Consider the following 24,887-nt stretch of genomic DNA (forward strand, 5'->3'; position numbering starts at 1 on the left):
CCAAACTGTCGCCACAAAAAGCACGGAATCATTTAGAATAGCATTGTATGCTTTAGCGTTAAGATTTCCCTTCACTGGAACTAAGGGGTCTAGCCCGAACCATGAAAAACAGCCCCAGACCATTATTCCTCCTCCACCAAATGTTACAGTTAGTAATATGCATTCAGGCAGGTAGCGTTCTCCTGGCATCCGCCAAACCCAGATTCATACGTCGGACTGCCAGATGGTGAAGCACTATTCATCACTCCAGTGAATGCATTTCCACTGCTCCAGGGTTCAATGGTGGCGAGCTTTACACCACTCCAGCCGACACTTGGCGTTGCACATGGTGAACTTATGCCTGTATGTGGCTGCTCGGCCATGGAAACCAATTTCATGAAGCTCCCGACTAACAGTTAATGTGCTGACGTTGCTTCCAGAGACAGTTTGGAACTCTGTAGTAACTGTTGCAATCGAGAACAGACGATTTATACATGCTACGCGCTTCAGCACTCGGCGGTCCCATTCTGTGAGCTTGTGCGGCCTACCACTTCGTGGCTGAGCCGTTGTTGCTCCTAGACGTTTCCACATCACAATAACTAGCATTTAGAGGGCAGCTCTAGCAGGGCAGAAATGTAACAAACTGACTTGTTGGAAAGGTGGTATCCTATGACGCTGTCAAGTTGAATGTCACTGAGCTCTTCAGTACGGGGCATTCTACTGACAATGTTTGTCTATGATTGCATGGCTGTGTGCTCAATTGTATACACCTGTCAGCAACGGCTGAAATAGCCAAATCCACTCAAATTAAGAGATGTCCACATACTGTTGGTCATGTGTATGCTTACAGTATACCGAGTTGATAGCGTACTAGGAATAATCAAGTGGTTTAGTATCTTCTGACTGGGGGGCTACAGGGCTGGGGTTTGCCACTGTCAGAGGTTTTCAAAGAGAAAGGTAGAAGGAGAAACCAGGAGTAAGAGAGGAAGAAAGACATTTTCAGAGATGTCTGTAAACTGTCCCCTACCTTCCCTCACCTGAGGTGATAGAGATACAGATGATAATGATCAAGCTGAGACATGGGGCCAGACATACACATATATATAGTAGGGACACCACTCATGTGATAAGAGAAGCTGCTTACGTCTCAAAATCTGATAGGCTGGGGTCGTCAGAAGTCTGGCTCAGGTCACCAGGAACCTTGATTCAAAAGCAAGGCGAGAGAAGGAGAAAGAGCAAGAGAAAAATCTAAATGTCACTGTTTATACAAAATGTCACGTCAGCAACCCTCTACACACCCCTGTGTGTCTGTGCTACAGGGTTGGGTAGACCCTGAGGGAGGTGTCTGTCTGTGTGACTAGTGAAGCAGAGCACCATGACATTACTGTACTCTGCCCCCCACCCCCATCCCATCACCACCACTATCACATCAACGTACTGTACACACTAGTAAAGATCAGTGTGTGACCCCATAGGGCCTCTTGTTGTTGTTAATCCCTGGATTGGAGGGAGCTCCAGCAGCAGAGGAGGATACTGTTACCCAGCATGGCTGTAAGGGATACCTATAATCTGTCTGCTTCTTCTCCTTAAATCCCCCATGGCCCTGGGACACATGCAGGGGTAATCCTTTGTGTGTGTGTGTCAACACCCTTCTGTCTTTCATTTTCAATGTGTCTATACGAGAAGAGAATGGTCTGGTGTAGAGAGGATGAAGTTGGGTGTCACACCCCAGAGACAGGGCCACAGGGCTGAGTAGAGTGGGCCATATCAACCTCCACTCTCTTCCAGCCGCAGCCCCCTGTGTCAGGTCTGGAATGTTAAGTCACAAGCTCTGCTGGTTGGCTACTGCGTAGCAACCTAGCGGTGCCAAAATCTCTGGTCTGCCCTAGAAAGCCTATGTACAGTTGAAGTCAGAGGTTTACATACACCTTAGCCAAATACATTTAAACTCCGTTTTTAACAATTCCTGACATTTAATCCTAGTAAAAGTTCCCTGTCTTAGGTCAGTTAGGATCACCACTTTATTTTAAGAATGTGAAATATCAAAATAATAGTAGAGAGAATTATTTATTTCAGCTTTTATTTCTTTCATCACATTCCCAGTGGGTCAGATGATTGCATACACTCAATTAGTATTTGGTAGCAGGGCTTTGTGATGGCCACTCCGATACCTTGACTTTGTTGTCCTTAAGCCATTTTTCCACAACTTTGGAAGTATGCTTGCGGTCATTGTACATTTGGAAGACCTATTTGTGACCAAGTTTTAACTTCCTGACTGATGTCTTGAGATGTTGCTTCAATATAGCCACGTCATTTTCCTTCTTCAAGATGAAATCTATTTTATGAAGTGCACCAGTCCCTCCTGCAGCAAAGCACCCCCACAACATGATGCTGCCACCCCCGTGCTTCACGGTTGGGATGGTGTTCTTCGGATTGCAAGCCTCCCCCTTTTTCCTCCAAACATAAATGGTCATTAAGGCCAAACTGTTCTATTTTTGTTTAACCAGACCAGAGGACAATTCTCCAGAAAGTACAATCGTTGTCCCCATGTGTAGTTGCAAACCTTAGTCTAGCTTTTTTATGGCGGTTTTGGAGCAGTGGCTTCTTCCTTGCTGAGCGGCCTTTCAAGGTTATGTCGATATAGGACTTTTACTGTGGATATAGATACTTTTGTACCCGTTTCCCCCAGCATCTTCACAAGGTCCTTTGCTGTTGTTCTGGGATTTATTTGCAATTTTCGCACCAAAGTACGTTAATCTCTAGGAGACTGAACGCATCTCCTTCCTGAGCGGTATGATGGCTGCGTGGTCCCATGGTGTTTATACAGATGAACGTGGTACCTTCAGGCATTTGGAAATTGCTCCCAAGGATGAACCAGACTTGTGGAGGTCAACAATTTTTTTTGAGGTCTTGGCTGATTTCTTTAGATTTTCCCATGATGTCAAGCAAATAGGCACTGAGTTTGAAGGTAGGCCTTGAAATACATCCACAGGTTGTCATGGCAGAATCAGAATTATTAAGGTAACATTTATAAATAAAATGTTTTATTTATTTTATTTCATGCTTATGTGAGATATGTCATTAGAATGTCTATTTTTGGATAATACTGTTGGCCGGTTGCAGTGATCTGTTCTCTGTCAGGGTTCAGCTACTTGGGCCGCAGAAAGGGTAAAGGTCAAGCTTGTCTTCATATGTAAACAAACCTTTTAAACCATGTTAAGGGATGATTGAGGGGGAACCAATTATCTCTTGGCTCCACAATGTCTGTGTGCCAGTCACTGTGTCTCCGTGAGCTTGTCCAGAATGGGAGTGTCTAAAATAACAATTGATATATATCCTAATGTCTTGTGTTGTACCAAGAACGAGAAGTAGAACCTCGTTTTAGGAGAGCAAACTGAACGATAATTTATAGCTAATGCTCTCTGGCTATGGGATACTCCTCTCTCAAGTAAAGTCTTCCTTTGTAATGTTCCTAAGATCTGTTATTCGTCATGTGAGTTGAGATGGGTGTGTCTTGGCTATAAATGATACTAAGAACTGTTTTGTAAGCACTCTCAGAGAATTAATTTATAGACACTGAATTGATCTGAGAGTCACAGGGTTGTGATGGAGCTCAAATAATTAAAGATGGACTTTATGATAACTCTGACTTGTGTGTGGTTTGCTCTCATGATTTGGTAAATACAGGAAATTTCCACTACAAGGTACACTTCCAATTGACTCAAATGATGTCAATTAGCCTATCAGAAGCTTCTAAAGCAATCACACAATTTTCTGGAACTTTCCAAGCTGTTTAAAGGCACAGTCAACTTAGTGTATGTAAACTTCTGACCCACTGAAATTGTGATACAGGGAATTATAAGTGTAAACAATTGTTGGAAAAATTACTTGTGTCATGCACAAAGTAGATGTCCTAACCAACTTGCCAAAACTATAGTTTGTTAACAAGACATTTATGGAGTGGTTGAAAAACAAGTTTTAATGACTCCAACCTAAGTGTATGTAAACTTCGGACTCCAACTGTAAATTACGATCGCAAAGACGTCCAAACATTATTTTTAGATGCATGTTTTGGGATCTAAAATGTGTTTATTATGATCAAGTTCGATCCCCACACTGAATTATTATTTCAAAGTTCGCTACAAATTGAGATATTTAATGAAACAGTGATCCATTCTGACTACTAACTTGTCGTCACACAACATGTGTTGGCACAGACCAATCATGGGCCGGTAGGCTACGAGGAGGCTCTTTGTCGGTTGACTCTCTCAGCCAAGATTAAAATGATTACGTAAACTATGATCCTTTGCTAGTTACTTTCACCATGATCCTTAGTGATTTTTTTGGGTGCCATTGAAATCCTTCCGGCTTCATGTGCCATCAGGAGCTTTTCAGAGGGATTCTTGGATGACGTCAGCGCTTCCATCTACTGTGTCAAAGAAAGTCCTCTACTACGTGACAATCAAGCCGAAGATTATATACAATGGAAGTGATTTGAGGATCGAACTTCTATTGGTTTTAATGACCAGGGGATCAGAGGGCCAGGGGACCAGAGGAACACTCACACAGCTTGCCTGGTCAGCCAGCCAGTGTGCAGCCAGAGCAGGGCCAGCAGATGAGGACTTGAGCTCTAGAATAAGAGGTGGTATCTGTGGCCTAGGGCAGTTGATTTATAACTGAGTGGCCAAAAAGCTCCCCCTGGGTGTGTGTGTGAGTGCATGTAGAGGGTAACTCTTCAAGAGAGCGAGAGCTGCACCCCTTCTGAAAAAACCTACACTCGATCCCTCCGATGTCAACAACTACAGACCAGTATCCCTTCTTTCTTTTCTCTCCAAAACTCTTGAACGTGCCGTCCTTGGCCAGCTCTCCCGCTATCTCTCTCAGAATGACCTTCTTGATCCAAATCAGTCAGGTTTCAAGACTAGTCATTCAACTGAGACTGCTCTTCTCTGTATCACGGAGGCGCTCCGCACTGCTAAAGCTAACTCTCTCTCCTCTGCTCTCATCCTTCTAGACCTATCGGCTGCCTTCGATACTGTGAACCATCAGATCCTCCTCTCCACCCTCTCCGAGTTGGGCATCTCCGGCGCGGCCCACGCTTGGATTGCGTCCTACCTGACAGGTCGCTCCTACCAGGTGGCGTGGCGAGAATCTGTCTCCTCGCCACGCGCTCTCACCACTGGTGTCCCCCAGGGCTCTGTTCTAGGCCCTCTCCTATTCTCGCTATACACCAAGTCACTTGGCTCTGTCATAACCTCACATGGTCTCTCCTATCATTGCTATGCAGACGACACACAATTAATCTTCTCCTTTCCCCTTCTGATGACCAGGTGGCGAATCGCATCTCTGCATGTCTGGCAGACATATCAGTGTGGATGACGGATCACCACCTCAAGCTGAACCTCGGCAAGACGGAGCTGCTCTTCCTCCCGGGGAAGGACTGCCCGTTCCATGATCTCGCCATCACGGTTGACAACTCCATTGTGTCCTCCTCCCAGAGCGCTAAGAACCTTGGCGTGATCCTGGACAACACCCTGTCGTTCTCAACCAACATCATGGTGGTGGCCCGTTCCTGTAGGTTCATGCTCTACAACATCCGCAGAGTACGACCCTGCCTCACACAGGAAGCGGCGCAGGTCCTAATCCAGGCACTTGTCATCTCCCGTCTGGATTACTGCAACTCGCTGTTGGCTGGGCTCCCTGCCTGTGCCATTAAACCCCTACAACTCATCCAGAACGCCGCAGCCCGTCTGGTGTTCAACCTTCCCAAGTTCTCTCACGTCACCCCGCTCCTCCGCTCTCTCCACTGGCTTCCAGTTGAAGCTCGCATCCGCTACAAGACCATGGTGCTTGCCTACGGAGCTGTGAGGGGAACGGCACCGCAGTACCTCCAGGCTCTGATCAGGCCCTACACCCAAACAAGGGCACTGCATTCATCCACCTCTGGCCTGCTCGCCTCCCTACCACTGAGGAAGTACAGTTCCCGCTCAGCCCAGTCAAAACTGTTCGCTGCTCTGGCCCCCCAATGGTGGAACAAACTCCCTCACGACGCCAGGACAGCGGAGTCAATCACCACCTTCCGGAGACACCTGAAACCCCACCTCTTCAAGGAATACCTAGGATAGGATAAGTAATCCTTCTCACCCCCCCTTAAATGATTTAGATGCACTATTGTAAAGTGGCTGTTCCACTGGATGTCAGAAGGTGAATTCACCAATTTGTAAGTCGCTCTGGATAAGAGCGTCTGCTAAATGACTTAAATGTAAATGTAAACTCACTGGTCCTCTGAGGTCGATGAGTTCCTGTTTCATCTGGATGATGAGGTGGTCCTTGGCCATCATAGAACGGTACAGATGCTCATTGAACTCTATCAACTCGCCATGCATCTCAGCCACCTAGGAAACACACACACACACAGGGTTAGTTACGGTCTGGAACACACACACACCTGATCCGTGCAGCTGTATATGAACTAAAACAACAGACTCCAAATAACAGTCAAAAATGATACACGGCGGAACAGTTTGGCAAGGAAGTACAATTAGCTAAAAGGATGCTCACGCACGCACGCACACACACGCGCACACACACACACACACACACACACACACACGGTTGAGTCCAGGCTGCTTGTGACATCAGCCTTCAGTGTCCCTAACAGACCTGGACAGGATGATAGGTTGCTGCCACCAGCGTGTCACGAACAGAGACAGCTAGACAGCTGTGACAAGCATTCATTTGTCAGAGGACATTAGGTGTCAGGGTAGATTGAGGAAAGGGACGACTGTGTATGACAGGTGAATGATGTAATTTCTGATGTCTGTACCCATTACTGACCCCAATACATGGAGGATACCACCTCAAACACACTGGGTTATGATCCTAAACATTGTAGAGACTCAATGTTCTAGCCTGGTTGTCTGTTTTGGAATGTTTGGCATGAAAATGACCAAGGAATTAACTTCAGTATCAGGCTAGTTAAAGAATGGTTTCCTTAAGAGGGCTCTTTGCTATGAGGGAGTAAGAGTACAGACAATCCTTATCTTATAGTGCAAAGTTGAAAACTAACCTCAACATGGCATCTGGGAAAAGTGAGGAACCAAACTTTCCGTTTGTTAGTTTTCCAGCTTGGCTAGAATTATCTCATAGTTAGCTAACATTTCAACATTCACCTGGCTTTCTAGTTCACTATTCACACATAGACTCATTTAACTTTCCAGACTTTAGAATGAATTCAAACACAGTGACCTCAGGACCCAGTAGAGAGAGTTGGACATTAAAATGCAGAACTTGACATCTTTGAAGGCAGCACCATCAAGTCCTGCTTCCACTGTTTCTACTTTGAAATGCACTCAACATTCAACTTTCCCATCTCAGGAGTGAACCTGCAGCTTCCTTGAAGTCGTCTAACTCTACAGAGACCGGGAGATACAAAGGGCATAGTGAATGGTGTGAATACACACAAGCACGCATGTGCTGTGGTGGAAAAAGTAACCAATTTTCATACCTGAGTAAAAGTAAAGATACATTAAAATAAAAATTACTTAAGTAAAAGTCACCCAGTAAAATACTACTTGAGTAAAAGTATTTGGTTTTAAATCTACTTAACCCTTGTGTTGTCTTAAAAAAGGACCCCCTAAATTATATTTTGTCAATTTGAAATTTGATGACTTTCCTAGAGTGACCCCAACATTTGAAAAAGTGAAACATCGCCTTTGTTCATATTTCCGTGGAAAGCTGTACACTACCAGGGTACAAATATTGTCTTAGGGTCAGTTTTACCCGGCAGTCATAAAATCATTTATACACCACAAAAACCACAAAGACACACACATACACACAATGAGAAATTGAGATTGTGTGCTACTGATTGAACTCAGACAAAACTAAAATTCTCTTGTGCATGTGCAGCATCCCCCCCCCCCCCCACACACACACACACACGACTCAAGTTCACAGACAAAATAGAAACTATTTCAGACAAAATAAACATTTCTTTAAAGCATTGTTTACTAATGGGGAATGCAGTCACGAGGCAGTTCTCTCTTTGCTGAAGCCATGAGTGCACGTTTCAGTGCCCGACAGGTTGTAGATCTGAATTTTACAGATGTCCAGGAGGAACAAGAGAACAATGATTTAGAAGAAGAGGAGGTATCTGACAAAGAAGATGGGGAAGAATACAACCCAGAGCACGATGCATCATCTTCAGATGAAGAAGAAATCCCTCAAGCTGAAAGAGTGACATTTTTGTCAAAGAACAGCTAAATAACATGGTCCTTGTCACCATATGACAACCAGGGCATGATGGCAGCACAAAATGTCATAAGGATGACCCCAGGACCCACAAGACATGCAGTTGCCCATGGCCAGGACATTGCTTCAACATTCTACATGTTCATCACACCAGGCATCGAAAAAATCATCCCAGAGATGACACATTTGGAGGGTTTCTGTAAATATAGAGACAACTGGAAAAGGATGGATGAGATTGACCTGCGTGCCTACATAGGGCTGCTATTCTTAGCGGGGGTGTATAGGTCCCGAGGTGAGGCTACATGTAGTCTCTGGGATGCAGAGTGGAAGGGCGATTTTCCGTGCCATGATGCCACTAAAAGTCCTTCACACTTTCCCAAGACCTGCAAGATGTGTGAGAGACAAACTGACGGCCATAAGAGAGGTCTGGGAGAAGTGGGTGGAGCCATTCCTCTACAACCCTGGGCCTGAAGTAACACTGGATGAGCAACTGGATCCATTCAGAGGTACATTTTTATTTTCATATCTGTAATGTAAGTGATTTTCACTGTTCATTTTATTATTTATTGCTGTAATATCATTGATTTATGTGATTGTTTTCTGTGACACTGATACTAATTACTGATAGTAATCTCTTTTGTCAAAATGCTGCTGTCCTTTCCGGCAGTATATGCCCAGCAAGCCAGCAAAGTATGACATCCAGATATGGGTGGCCTGTGACGCACAATCCAGCTACGCTTGGAAGATGCAAGTCTACACAGGGAAGCTGACCAGTGGAGGCCCGGAGAAGAACCAGGGGACGCGGGTTGTGCTTGATGTGACAGATGGACTAAGGGGGCACAATGTCACGTGTGACAACTTCTTTACCTCTTATGAACTCAGCCAGCAGCTCCTGAAGAGGAAGATCACCATGGTTGGCACAGTTAGAAAGAACAAGCCTGAGCTCCCCCCTGCACGCCTCGCAACAAGAGGGAGGCCTTCTCATCAAAGTTTGCCTTCACTCCCACCACATCTAGTTTCTTACCTCTCATAGAGGAACAATAATGTGGTCCTCCTGAGCACAATTCACAAAACGGCTGAGATCAGTGATCGAGAGGACAGGAAGCCAGCCATCATCCTGGACTACAACCACAACAAAGGAGGCGTGGACAACCTGGATAAGGTGATTGGAACATACAGCTGCAGGAGGATGACTGCCCGCTGGCCCACGGTCATCTTCCATAACATCAATGACGTGTCCTCATACAATGCCTTCGTGACATGGAACAAGATCAACCCTACCTAGATGCCTGATAAGCAGAACAAGAGGAGGGTGTTCCTGGAGCAGCTGGGAAAGGCACTTGTAAACCCACACATTCAGAGAAGGGAGCGCCTCCCCCGTACAGTAGCATCTGCTGTGTTTGTGAAAGCTGTTCAGAGGGCTGAATCTTGTCCTGATTCACCTGCAGCTGAGGCAGGCAAGAGGAGAGGACAATTCTACCCCCCCACCCCCAAGAAGGACTGTAAAACAAATAATATGTCCTGCACATGTGAGAAATAAATCTGCAAAGTCTATGCACACACACTTGCATACTGTCCTGCATGTGCTAATTAGAGTTGATTGATTAATGTTCACGTTTTTGTTTTGTATCTTATTTATTGTTGTTTATACACCTTGTGGGTATGGGCAATGGTTAAAAAAATGGGAGAAGACTAGTACTTTGTAGTTGAATTCCTCATTGTACAGTATATAAGAATATCACTATGTTGCCAAAAAAGTTCAAGACTGTTATGGTTTCCCTTCAATAAAATGCATTCAAAACTACTTTCTGCACATTTCTGCTACTTCCTTAGGCTATACAGGTGCTATCTCCTGCTAAAAAATGGTTTATACCTATGCAGTACCTTTAGCAATAATAATAACAATAAACCTCTACTTTAGTAAGGAAAACAATTATGACAGGTGTGTTAAAAAAGTGGTGTCCACTGATTAAATGCAGAGTCTTTCTGCATTGTGAAGAAGGAAAACCCAGATATTCACAAAGTTTGTGATGAATAACAGGTTGTTTCTTCATGCAAAATAGATGTGGGGTTTAAAATTCAACTAAGCTGCTTTATTTTAGGGGTTTAGTGAAGGGTCATTTTTTTTACCCTTGGGACAGGGGGAGTATACAGAGTGTTAAGACTACACAAGGGTTAAATGCAATGGTGGGAAAAGTCATCAATTGTCATACTTGAGTGAAATTAAAAACTAAAAAATTTACAAATTCAGTATTCGTTCTTCGTGAGTCCGCCAGATCAGAGGCAGTAGTGATGACAACACGTTATATTGATAGGTGTGTGAATTAGACCATGTTGCTGTCCTGCTGAGCATAGAGATGACAACACGTTACATTGATAGGTGTGTGAATTAGACCATGTTGCTGTCCTGCTGAGCATAGAGATGACAACACGTTACATTGATAGGTGTGTGAATTAGACCATGTTGCTGTTCTGCTGAGCATAGAGATGACAACACGTTATATTGATAGGTGTGTGAATTAGACCACGTTGCTGTCCTGCTGAGCATAGAGATGACAACACGTTATATTGATAGGTGTGTGAATTAGACCATGTTGCTGTCCTGCTGAGCATAAAGATGACAACACGTTATATTGATAGGTGTGTGAATTAGACCATGTTGCTGTCCTGCTGAGCATAGAGATGACAACACGTTATATTGATAGGTGTGTGAATTAGACCATGTTGCTGTTCTGCTGAGCATTCAAAATGTAACAAGCACTTTTGGGTGTCAAGGAAAATGTATGGGAGTAAAAAGTACATGTTTTCTTAAGTAATGTTATGGTGTAAAAGTTGTCAAAAATATAAAAATGTAAAGTAAAGTACAGATACCCTCAAAAAATACTTACGTAGTACTTCAAAGTATTTGTACACCACTGCACGTGCAAGCACACCCTAAAGTCTTACAAGAAGCCAAACAAATGGGGAGGCTTGGGAGTGTACAAAACATTAGGAACACCATGACAGAATGACCAGGTGAATCCAGGTGAAAACTATGATCCTTTATTGATGTCACTAGTTAAATCCACTTCAATCAGTGTAGATGAAGGGGAGGAGACAGGTTAAAGAAGGATTATTAAGCCTTGAGACATGGATGGTGTATGTGTGCCGTTTGGACGGTGAATGTAGGGCGGGGCAGTATACTGTATTTTACTATATACCGGTATTTATGCACAGACCGGTTTGGGTTTTTACTTTACCTTCTATAACGGTATTTTAATGTTTAGTTTGTGAAATGTGATATGCAGTGTGTAACATCCATTTTTATAGTTTACTCCGTTACTTGAGTCATCTCTCTCTCCATGGCGCTTTCCACACAGACCTAGCTCCGCCCCCTGTCACTCAACTTGCTTGACCACGACTTGCGTTCAGTCTGCATGGTCATTGCAACACATGCAAAAAATTTGATGACAACGACACAGTTTTCACTTTGTTTCCTAACATAAATCAACTATATAATTACACTATTAGTTAGTGTTTCTTACATCTGCAAGTGGCTAGTTTGTCTTTTCTTAGCAAGTTGGGCCAAAATCGTGTTAGCCACTAATGCTAATCGCTAGTTAGCTGGTTAGCTAGCCAATAAATGTACAGAGTCAGAGCAAATGTAGCTAGCTAATACAGCCTGATAATAACAGGGATGGTGCAACCTAAATTGGCCTTTTGTTTGTGCAACAGTATCTTCTAAATCAAAAAGGAATATGTGAAGCATGAATATGTTAACAACATGAAGTAGCTAAGACATTATCCTGACCAACTTGCCCTCCGAATACACCTCCGCTGTTTTCAATCAGGATCTCAGCGATCACTGCCTCATTGCCTGTAACGACCACCCCTCATCACTGTCAAAAGCTCCCAAAAACACTTCTACGAGCAGGCCTTTCTAATCGACCTGGCCCGGGTATCCTGGAAGGATATTGACCTCATCCTATCAATCGAGGATGTCTGGTCATTCTTTAAAAGTAATTTCCTCACCAGCTTGGATAAGCATGCTCCATACAAAAAATGCAGAACTAAGAACAGATATAGCCCTTGGTTCACTCCAGACCTGACTGCCCTTGACCAGCACAAAAACATCCTGTGGCGGACTGCTATAGCATCGAATAGTCCCCACGATATGCAACTGTTCAGGGAAGTCAGAAACCAATACACGCAGTCAGTCAGGAAAGCAAAGGCTAGCTTTTTCAAGCAGAAATTTGCATGCTGTAGCTCTAACTACAAAAAGTTTTGGGACACTAAAGTCCATGGCGAACAAGAGCACCTGCTCCCAGCTGCCCACTGCACTGAGGCTAGGTAACACGATCACCACCGATAAATCCATGATCATCGAAAATTTCAAGAAGCATTTCTCAACGGCTGGCCATGCCTTCCTCCTGGCTACTCCAACCCCGGCCAACAGCTCTGCCCAAGCCTCCCCAGCTTCTCCTTCACCCACATCCAGACAGCAGATGTTCTGAAAGAGCTGCAAAACCTGGACCAGTACAAATCAGCTGGGCTAGACAATCTGGACCCTCTCTTTCTAAAACTATCCGCCGCCCCTGTTGCAACCCTTATTACCAGCCTGTTCAACCTCTCGTATCGTCCGAGATCCCTAAAGATTGGAAAGCTGCCGCGGTCATCCCCCTCTTCAAAGGGGGTGACACCCTAGACCCAAACTGTTACAGACCTATATCCATCCTGCCCTGCCTATCTAAAGTCTTCGAAAGCCAAGTTAATAAACAGATCACTGACCATTTCGAATCCCACAGTACCTTCTCCGCTGTGCAACCCGGCTTCCGAGCAGGTCAAGGGTGCACCTCAGCCACACTCAAGGTACTAAACGATATCATAACCGCCATCGATAAAAGACAGTACTGTGCAGCCGTCTTCATCGACCTAGCCAAGGCTTTCGACCCTGTCAATCACAGTATTCTTATCGGCAGACTCAATAGCCTTAGTTTTTCTGATGACTGTGTGGCGATGTCATCTACAAAATAGCTTCCAACACTCTACTCAGCAAACTGGATGCAGTCTATCACAGTGCCATCCGTTTTGTTACCAAATCACCTTATACCACCTGTATGCTCTAGTCGGCTGGTCCTCGCTACATATTCGTCACCAGATCCACTGGCTCCAGGTCATCTATAAGTCTATGCTAGGTAAAGCTCCACCTTATCTCAGTTCACTGGTCACGATAACAACACCCAACAGTAGCACACGTTCCAGCAGGTATATCTCACTGATCATCCCCAAAGCCAACACCTCATTTGGCCGCCTTTCCTTCCAGTTCTCTGGTGTCTGTGACTAGAACAAATTGCAAAAATCGCTGAAGTTGGAGACTTTTATTTCCCTCACCAACTTTAAACATCAACTATAATGTTAAACAAACAACACTGTATTCAAAGTGCCCACTATTATATTCTAACCATATAATTAGAAAAATCATTCTATTTCCATGATTCCAACAGTTCACCCAAGTGTTTTGCTCTAAACCACAATTGCAACATTTGGTAAGAAATTAGGCCTAAATTGTTTGCCCATATCGTGCAGCCCTACATGGCAGTGTGGAACTTATCTAAAATGAGTGCAGGAAAAACAGAAATTGAGGAAAATGCTGAAAAGTATTTTAGGTTGAAGTTGAATTGAACAGTATAAAACAATCAGAATGGAGAAGGCCCAATTGAAATCATTTAGAATACATGTGTTGCCACCTTGAGGTCACGCACTACTCAAAGAAAAACTTTTATTAAATCAAAAACATAATACTGTCAATTACCGTAATAATAATAATAAAAAAATACTGTGATATTATATTTTCTCAATATCGCAAAGCCATAGGTGAATGTGCAAAACAAAAGCTTTAAGTGCCTTTGAACAGGGTATAGTAGTAGATGCCAGGTGTACTGGTTTGAGTATGTCAAGAACTGCAATGCTGCTGGGTTTTTCAGGATCGACAGTTTCCCATGTGTATCAATAATGATCCACCACTCAAACGACATCCAGCCAACCTGACACAACTGTGGGAAGCACTGGAGTCAAAATGGGTCAGCATGGGTGCTACAGTCCATGCCCTGACAAATTTCGGCATTTTCTTTTTTTGGGGGGGTGCAACTCAATATTAGGAAGGTGTTCCTAATGTTTTGTACACTCAATGTAATTGGCTATTCTAAGCACTAAGGTTACAATTGTATATATGAACATTGTTTCCACAGAAAGTAACATTCTTTGGTATCTGGAAGTGTGGCCTGTCAGATTCAATGAAACTCCTATGTTCTACGACTGAGTGGAATTTCTTTGAATTGTACAGAATGAAATTCTGTCACTCAAACTGAAATGTTGTATTCTGTGGGGTGTGGTCAATTCCCAAATTCTGAAATAAGCACAACAGTGACATGCACACACATACACGACTCAGCTGGCATTTGGAAAAGGCCAGGCTGGGTACCATCAATACCGACAGAGAGGTCCAACACAGCCGTGTCACCTTTGACAGCCTCCCTGTGGGGAACACTGAATAACACATCAGAAAGGTTCCTAGCTACCACCTCTGAACAACAAAACTCACTGATATACCGACTGAGTCTTATACAGAACGTTGTGGCCCTGCCCGCCTGTTGGAATTGGAATTGAAATATTTTCTGTTTTAGTCAATTACAAAACTATACTGAACAAAAATATTAACACAACTTGCAACAACTTCAAAGATTTGACTGTGTGACAGTTCAAAGAAGGAAATCCATAAATTGAAATAAAATTCCTTAGGCCATAATTTATGGATTTGACATGAATGAGCAGGAGCGCAGCCATGGGTGGGCACAGGCCCACGCACTCACAGCCTCCATTTTCCTACGTGGGAGCATTGCAGACTGGAGGTCGGGATTTGTGACCTCGCTACATTGAACAACACAGCAGCTTTTCGGCATGTTTTGTTATATCGGAATAACTACAAATCAGAGTGTAGAATATCAGACTATTCCAGAACATCAGATAATTCCGGAACACTCCATCCATTCATCACCTCTTTATTTGTGCTGTAACTTTCAAATAGGACATTAAAAAGAGATAATTAATTTGAAGCGTGAAGAAAACCAATTAATTCTTGTTGAGAGGGGTTGATAAGTTTTTACTCCGAGGCCGTGCCGGCTGATTTGCACATAGAGGTGTATTTCCAGCCCAGCCCAGCCACGTGCTAGGCTTGCACTCCCAATTTGGTTAAAAGGCAAGGAGTTCACATATGGCTGACAACACTTCCAACCTCAAAATCCACAAGGTCAGGAAAACAGGACCAAGTCAATGCATTCATTCATTCAATGTTTTGTTTAACTGGGTTTTAATTTAGAAACATTGTCAATTGTGCTTGTGTATTTCAGCTCTTTCCTTCAAAACTCTCAGAAATAGCAATGAATCTTATTGAAAGCAGAGTTAGTTTAGGTTTAAGGTAAGTTCTATTAGACCTACAAACTAACTTAACAGTAAAAATCTGTTTCCTGACCCAGGCACTCTCTGCTTGTGACAGTTCTATATGGCATCGTTGTGATGCAGGTGATCCTGACAGTTCCCTCCCTCCCTAGTGGTTAGAGCGTTGGACTAGTAACCGGAAGGTTGCAAGTTCAAACCCCCGAGCTGACAAGGTACAAATCCCCTGCCCCTGAACAGGCAGTTAACCCACTTTTCCTAGGCCGTCATTGAAAATAAAAATTTGTTCTTAACTGACTTACCTAGTTAAATAAAGGTAAAAGAAAATGTAAAAAATCCTCCCATCTCTTCCCCCTTCCTCCCCTCCCCACCTCCCTCTCCCTCTCTAGGATATGCTGAGCTGGGAGTACCATCCCAAGCAGAAACAGCCACCATAGCTGACCTGCTATCTAACACAAGTAATTGGATGTGAAACGAGTCTAAAGAGAGAGCGGAGAGAAGCGGAAAGAGGAGACGACAGCTTTCCCTCAGAGGAGGGAGGGAGAGATTGGTGTCAGTGCCTGGGTGCACCCAGTCCCTCTCTCACTGACTCACTTTACCCAGAAATCACTACAAACAGGAAGTGACCCGGGTGGGGGTACACTACATGCTGAGCTGTCCACTGCAATCAGATGGGCACACAAACACACACTGGCAATTTGTTGGGCCTTATTTAATCCATCCTTATTCATAAGAAATATTTAAGATCAATATATGAGTGGCATCAGTGAAGCATGTTTCCAGGCATAGGCTGCAATTATTGTCTTTTCTAAACTGAACAGAAAGAAAGACTTAATTGTTGTGGTGTTTCTGCTGTTGGATAATTAATATGAGCGAGAGAGAGTGCGAGAGAGAGAGAGAGAGAGAGAGAGAGAGAGAAAGAGAGAGCGAGAGAGAGACAGGGACACAGAGAGAGAGAGAGAGAGAGAGAGACAGACGCAGACGCAGAGACAGAGATAGAGACAAAGACAGAGATAGAGACAGAGAGAGAGAGCACATCAAAAGATCCAGAGATCCCAGAGGAGTCTCCGACCCATATCACTGTTATAACACACACATCTAGGGTAGCCTAGTGGTTAGAGCGTTGGACTAGTAACCGAAAGGTTGCAAGTTCAAATCCCCGAGCTGACAAGGTACAAATCTGTCGTTCTGCCCCTGAACAGGCAGTTAACCCACTGTTCCGTCATTGAAAATAAGAATTTGTTCTTAAATGACTTGACTAGTAAAATAAAGGAAAAATAAAAAAAAATACTCTCCTACACAAAATCACTAATACATCCCATAATACTATCTTACAATAAGTCTGGTTAGAAAGACTTTAGATTATACAGGTGGTCATTCCATATTCAATACCCTTTCACTATGGCCCCAGTGGAACTTAAAACCCATTGTCAATAGCAACAGCATTAGCTAACCATCTGCATGTTTCAACAACTTCAGAGAGCATAAACAGGCAAACCAGTTGGTAACATCAATAAATGTACCATCTACTTGCTCAGTATGCTTAGGGAAGCCCTATTGAGACCGACAAGCAAGTAAATGATCGCATCAATAAGACAGAATTATTTATTATAAAATAAATCTAAAACACTTAATAATAATTGATGGAAAACCTCATTAGAATAGAGGAGGGCAGTGTTTTTTATGTTTTTTTATGTCATTGTCACTCAGCTCAGAGTTTCACACCGTTGGTTGGTCATTAGTTACTGTACCAAGCATGCCAAGAACTCCCAGAACCACCCACTCCCTGTCTCTGTCTCTGAGTGACTGAGGCTGCATCACCATGTGTAACAACAGAGTTGGAACTGTGCATCAGCTACCTACAAAACTCCATGGCTCTGTTGAAATACTTTAGAAATCCTCTCAAAGTAATTACTGAGTGATCTGACCAGGCTGGATTGGTGAAATCAATCATCTTGCTTCACTGATCAGTGATGACTATGTAGATAGTTTAAAGTTTTATTAGTCGTATGTACAGGATACAAATGGCACCATCCAACGACATGCTTACAGTACTTCCAGTTTCCTTCTCGAAAATGCAACAACAATAATAAATAATAAAAGACAAAATTACGAACATAAAGTAAATGCAGTCATCTCAGCTGCCTAAGTAGCGGTAGAGGTAAGACTGAGTCAGACAGTAACAGTAGTACCCACCTCTATGAGTTTGCGTTCGTAGCTGGCAGCCAGCTCCTCCACATCCCCCATAGACCTGCTCTGAGGGGCCAGAGTAGAACCATCACAGTTCCTCACCATGGGGAGAGCTGGAGGAGGAGAGAAGCAGACAGTTACTTGGGGAACAATAATAATCATTTTGTGGGTGCTTATATTTGTCCTGTTCCACACATGTACAATTGTGTTTTATATGCAATTAGGGTTAAGTGTCTTGCTTAAGGGCACAGAAAGATATTTCACCTTGTCGCCAGTTTGAATCCCGGAGCCGACCTTTCAGTAACTGGCCCAACGCTCTAACCGATAGCCTAACTGCCAGCCAACATAATGATCAATATGAATGTGTTTGATTTGCCTTGGGCAACAAACACACACACACACACACACACTATTATCATTTCAATAATATGCAGAGGAGTATTGTCTTGTCAGTAGTTAAAGTAAGAGACAGTTTTTCACACAGTTTTTTAATTGTCTGTTGGAGACCGAATAGTAGAGGGGTTACTTCCTGGAAGGTTTTAAAACAGCAACTTCTCTAAGGAATCCAACCCGCTGTATCTGCCAGGAGACGTAAACGAATAAACATTGGCATTATGACAACCATCTTCTCTAATTACTGTCTTTTGCACCAATATTCATGTAAAAAATATTTTTATTTTGTTTCTCAAAACTTGACACCATTCCATCAAACTGCCACACTGCTTGGCTCTCCCACACACTCCTAAAACGGTGGTTCATCACTACTAGTTCTGGCTGGCTAAGTCATCAATAGTGAGTTTACAGCGATTCTATTAACATGGCGTAATCTAGTTATAGGAGGTAGAACAACAGACGTTAGACTTGGAGGAGCAGTGGCTCAGTAAATCACCTACTGGGTGTCAACAAACAATAACGATTCAACATGTAGAATCGCCTGGAAATGAAAATTACAGCCAATGTTCTGTGGTCAGAAGTAATTGCACAATCACCTGCTGCTTTTTACTGTTCAACAGCATGGTCTGTTTTGCCCTTTATTTGTTGTTTATTCTGGTCTCTTGGGTGTTCATCTCTTTTTTACATTTATTGGAGCTCTCATAATGCACTGCTTTCCTTCTTGCTAACACACTGGGCACATTGGCCGGACATGTTGGAATTGTTGTTTGAGCCTCACAACCTCAAGAACATCTGGACATCCACAATGGACACACATCTGGGAATGACACTGTGATTGCTGAGTAATACTGTGTCTCTACTTGCATTCCACAGGTTAGACCCTTGAAAACAACTATCTGCTCGTGATATGGATTGTCTTCTTGGCAAAGCTCTGAACCACATGTAAAAATGTTCTCATCCCCAACCCTCTCCTCAGGAAACGCAAGGATGGCCTGGCACGGGATTAAATCCATGGCAAGCGCCCCCCATATAGGCAGGGGGACACCCAGTGCTGACCTTGGGGGACATGAGGGCCAGAACATGGCTAACGAACTGAATGTTTGCTTCTCAAGATTTGAATCAGACAACTTGGTGTCTGAGGTAAAACAAATGGAAGCATCATTACAAATGTTTAAGAGAGTTGTTGTTCAACAGTCTGATGTTCTGAAGTTGTTCAAGGGATGTAACACACACAAAAGCCCAGACAAAATAAGTGGACATGTGTTAAAGCACTGTGCTGAACAACTGGCGGGTGTTTTTACAGACATTTTCCAATCCTCACTCAACCAGCAACACGTTCCAGTATTGTGGAAAAAATCAATAATTATACCAATTCCTAAAGCATCTAATCCTTCTGTGCTGAATGACTACGGCCCTGTTGCCTTGACATCCTTAGTTATGAAATGCCTTGAGAACCTTGTGAAAAGTCATTCTCAAGGCCACCCAGAAGCTCCTTGACCCGTTTCAGTTTGCCTATCAGCACATCAGAGGAGTTGATGATGCCATTCTTACCCTCCATGGTCTATAGACATCTAGAGGGTGTATTAACATGGTCTTTAGACATCTAGAGCCAAATCTCATGTCAGGGTTCTGTTTGTTGACTTTTCTTCTGCCTTCAACACAATCCAGCACTACATTCTGGCGGGACTACATTCGTTCGGGACTCCTTAGATGGGGGGCTGGTTTTGTGGCTGTTGGACTTCCTGAACCAACGCTCATAGTGAGTCAAAATAGGTCCCACGTGTCAGACATACGCAATACCAACACTGGCTCTCCTCAGGGATGTGTTTTGTCCCCACTCCTGTACACTAATAGTTGTACTAGTTCCCATCCTGACAGACACCTTGTTAAGTTCGCTGATGACACTGCCTTGATCAGCCTGTTGCATGATGTTGAGGAACATCATGGCCCGGTCCTAGATGACTTTGTAGAGTGGTGTGACGAATCACACTTGGTCCTCAATACCAACAAGACCAATTTTTTATTTTTATTTTACCTTTATTTAACTAGGCAAGTCCGTTAAGAACAAATTCTTATTTTCAATGACGGCCTAGGAACAGTGGGTTAACTGTCTGTTCAAGGGCAGAACGACAAATATGTACCTTGTCAGCTCAGGGGTTTGAACCTGCAACCTTACGGTTACTAGTCCAAAGCTCTAACCACTAGGCTACCCTGCCGCCCCAAAGAGATGTGCATAGACTTCAGGAACCGTACAACACCTACCTCTGCAACATCTATCAGCGGTCAGAATATACAGTAGAGATTGTAGAGGAATACAAATACCTGTGTGTCCTCTTGGACAATAAGCTTCAGTGGAGTAAATGTACAGACCTGATCTACAAAAAGAGCCAGAGACTGTACTTTCTCAAAAACCTGGTATCTTTTAATGTAGACGGTACTAAACTGATTCTGTTTTACAAATCTTTCATTGAGAGTATTTTAACTTTTTGTATTGTTTGTTGGTTTGGCAATGCCACTGTCAGCCAGAGAAATATGCTGAGAAGGATTATCACCACAGCAAGCAAGGTACTTGGAGTCAAACAGTTTTGTAGTGATTCATATGTTAATGATGTAAAGAATATTTGCTGGTCTGTGGTGTGTAATGAGGAGCAACCAGACGCTGCACTTGACGCATTTTCGAAACTACTTACTCCAGTTACTAATAAGCACACACCCATTAAGAAAATGACTGGAAAAACTGTAAAATCCCCTTGGATTGATGAGGAATTGAAAAATAGTATGGTTGAAAGGGATGAGGCAAAAAGTTACGGCAATTAAGTCTGGCAGCCCAACTGATTTGGCAAATTACTGCAAATTAAGAAATCATGTGACTAAACTGAATAAAAAGAAACTACACTATGAAACAAAGATACATTATATAAAGAATGATAGTAAAAAGCTTTGGGGCACCTTAAATTACATTTTGGGAGAGAAAGCCAACTCTGCTCCATTAATTTATTGATTCAGATGGCTCATTCATCAAAGCCCACTGATATAGCAAACTACTTTAATGACCTTTTCATTGAAAAGATAAGCAAACTTATGGATGACATGCCAGCAACAAACACAGACTCTAAACATCCAAGTATATCGGACCAAATTATGAAAGACAAGAATTGTAATTTTGAAATCAGTAAAGTCAAATCAGAAAATGACTGAGGATGATAGCAGGCGATATTGCCACTCCTATTTGCCACATCTTCAATTTAAGCCTACTAGAGAGTGTGTGCCCTCAGGCCTGGAGGGAAGCTATTCCGCTACCCAAGAATAGTAAAGCCTCATTTACTGGCTCAAATAGCTGACCAATCAGCCTGCTACCAACCCTTAGTAAACTTCTGGAAAAAATGTGTTTGACCAGATGCAATGCTATTTTACAGTAAAAAAACTGACAACAGAACTTCAGCACGCTTATAGGGAAGGACACTCAACAAGCATAGCACTAACACAAATGACTGATGATTGACTGAGAGAAACTGAAGATAAAATGATAGTGGGGGCTGTCTTGTAAGACTTCAGTGCAACTTTTGACATTATTGATCGTAGTCTGCTTCTGGAAAAACTTGTGTTATGGCTTTACACCCCCTGCTATAATGTGGATTAAGAGTTACTTGTCTAACAGAACACAGAGGGTGTTCTTTAATGGAAGCCTATCAAATATAATCCAGTTAGAATCAGGAATTACCCAGGGTAGCTGTTTAGGCCTCTTGATTTTTTCAATTTTTACTAACGACATGCCACTGACTTTGAGTAAAGCCAGTGTGTCTATGAATGCGGATGACTCAAAACTATACACATCAGCGACTGAAATGACTGCAACACTCAACAAAGAGTTGCAGTCATTTCAGAGTGGGTAACAAGGAATAAGCCCTAAACATTTCTAAAACTAAAAGCATTGTATTTGGAACAAAACACTCACTAAACCTCAACTAAATCTTGTAATAAATAATGTTGAAATTGAGCAAGTTGAGATAACTAAACTGCTTGGAGTAACACTAGACTGTAAACTGTCATGGTCAAAACATATTGATGCAGTAGTAGCTAAGATGGGGAGAAGTCTGTCTATAATAAAGTGATGCTCTGCCTTCTTAACCAGGGCTGGTAGGACCTGCCTTGTTGATAGTGTTGTTTTGTCACACCTTGACTACTGTTCAGTCGTGTGGCTGGTGCCACAAAAAAGGACTTAGGAAAATTGCAATTGGCTCAGAACAGGGCAGCACGGCTGGCCCTTGGATGTACACAGAGAGCTAATATTAAAAATATGCATGTCAATCTCTCCTGGCTCAAAGTGGAGGAGAGATTGACTTCATGACTACTTTTATTTATGAGAGGTATTGACATGTTGAATGCACAGGGCTGTCTGTCTAAACTACTGGCACACAGCTCAGACACCCATGCATACCCCACAAGACATGCCACAAGAGGTCTCTTCACAGTCCCCAAGTCCAGAACAGACTATGGGAGGCACACAGTACTACATAGAGCCATGACTACATGGAACTCTATTCTACGTCAAGTAACTGACGCGGCAGGGTAGCCCAGTGGTTAGAGTTTTGGACTAGTAACCGGAAGGTTGCACGTTCAAATCCCCGAGCTGACAAGGTACAAATCTGTCGTTCTGCCCCTGAACAGGCAGGTAACCCACTGTTCCTAGGCCGTCATTGAAAGTAAGAATTTGTTCTTAACTGACTTGCCTAGTTAAATATAGGTAAAAATAAAAAAGTAACTGATGCAAGCAGTAAAATAGATTTAAAAAACAGATAAAAAAAAAACACGTTATGGAACAGCGGGGACTCTGAAGCAACACAAACATTGGCACAGACACGATAACATATGCACTATAAATACACATGAATGTAGTAGTGGTGGAGTAGGGGCCTGAGGGCACACCGTGTGTTGTGAATGTTTTAAAATTGTATAAACTGCCTTAATTTTGCTGGACCTCAGGAAGAGTAGCTGTTGCTTTGGCAGCAGCTAATGGGGATCCATAATAAATACAAAAAAATATATTCAACACAGTTGATGGTCGCTCTCACCTTTGCACTGACCATGGCAGCACTCCTCTTTACATGTTCTATATTTGGTGTCAGAGAAGGCCTATCCATGTCAGTGGTGTCCAAGCTGTACAGATCATACCGTTTCTGGTACTCACATCTGTCTGCTGTCAACGTTGGATCAAGCATTTCGCTCCACCCGCAATAACATCTGCTAAACACGTCTATGTGACCAATAACATATGATTTGATCAGGCACAAACCTTCATTTCTTAAATTGTTCTTCTGGCAAGCGTGGAGGATTCATTACGCAGTACCAGCATGGATCTTCAACCTCGCATTTCTTGATCTGTGTATTTTGACATCTTGAAATGTCTGTCCTGGAATTGCTTGTACTGTTCCTTGTCAAGGCCTTTTCTGCTGAGGTCATGCATCATGTCAACATCAACTGTATCAATGATGTTTAACCTCTTGATGCTATGGGGGCGCTATTTCATTTTTGGATGAACATTTTTTGGCTGTGAATGCGAGAGGAGTAAGTCTGCCCTTTCTGTCGTTTCCCCAAGGTGTCTGCAGCATTGTGACGTATTTGAATTCGAATTTTTGGTTCATTTTGGGAGCCAGATGCGATGTACAAAACGGAACGATTTCTCCTACACACAGACGCTTTCAGGAAAAACTGCGCATTTGGTATGTAACTGAGAGTCTCCTCATTGAAAACATCCGAAGCTCTTCAAAGGTAAATGATTTTATTTATTTGGTTATCTGGTTTTTGTGAAAATGTTGCGTGCTAAATGCTACTCAAAATGCTAAGCTAGCTTTGCATACTCTTACACAAATTAGTCAATTTCTATGGTTCAAAAGCATATTTTGAAAATCTGAGATGACAGTGTTGTTAAGAAAAGGCTAAGCTTGAGAGCAGACGCATTATTTTCATTTTATTTGCGATTTTCAGAAATCGTTAATGTTGCGTTATGCTAATGAGCCTGAGGCTTTAGTCACGATCCCGGATCCGGGATGGGGAGTTTCAAGAGGTTAATTTCTTCCTGTTGCGGGCTGACACTGTTAAGCATTTCGCTACACCCACAACAACATCTGCTAAACATGTGTATGTGAGGAATAAAATTACATTTTAATTTGATGTACTTCTATGTGTGTTCCTTTCCACTTCAGGTGCTCAAACCGACCAATCACAAGAGCTGCAACGGGATGCATACTCTTTCCAAAAGCCTCTTTCATATCTGGTTGTTTGGTGGCTGTTTCACGTAGGCTTGTCATTGTGCCTCACTTCTTCACACACTTCTCATTTGATTCTTTCATCTTCTTCCTAGCCAGTGCTGTTCCCTAAAGCCCCAAGTTTAGAAGGGAATTAACTCTCTCGGCAGGGTTGGCCCAGCTGTCACCTGGTGCTGTTCTACAGGCGATAAGCATGTCAAGATCCAGTTGAACAAACAGGAGTGTGTGGCATGCTTGAACAGAGGCAAATGTGGTTCTGTGGTCTGGCCCACCACCATGAATGATCAAGATTTACTTGTTGAGAAAGACATCTTCACTGTAGTTCTCTCCTCTGAGAATGCTGAGATGTTCAACTGTGTGTCGAAGGGGCATGGA

General features: G+C 43.0%; 1 protein-coding gene across 1 annotated transcript in view; it reads right to left on the reverse strand.

Moving 5' to 3' along the window:
* LOC135511983 (sorting nexin-29-like) overlaps nucleotides 1-24,887 on the reverse strand; it is a 212,777-nt gene that overhangs the window by 81,523 nt on the left and 106,367 nt on the right. Inside the window, exons 15-17 of the mRNA XM_064933535.1 lie at nucleotides 17,860-17,966; nucleotides 6,258-6,374; nucleotides 1,124-1,179 (exon numbers count right to left, since the gene is read on the reverse strand). Of these exons, the coding sequence (XP_064789607.1) occupies nucleotides 1,124-1,179; nucleotides 6,258-6,374; nucleotides 17,860-17,966 (280 nt within the window). The remainder of the gene's footprint in view (nucleotides 1-1,123; nucleotides 1,180-6,257; nucleotides 6,375-17,859; nucleotides 17,967-24,887) is intronic.

Source organism: Oncorhynchus masou, chromosome 24 (genome assembly GCF_036934945.1).
Source record: "Oncorhynchus masou masou isolate Uvic2021 chromosome 24, UVic_Omas_1.1, whole genome shotgun sequence".
Lineage (NCBI taxonomy): Eukaryota > Metazoa > Chordata > Actinopteri > Salmoniformes > Salmonidae > Oncorhynchus > Oncorhynchus masou.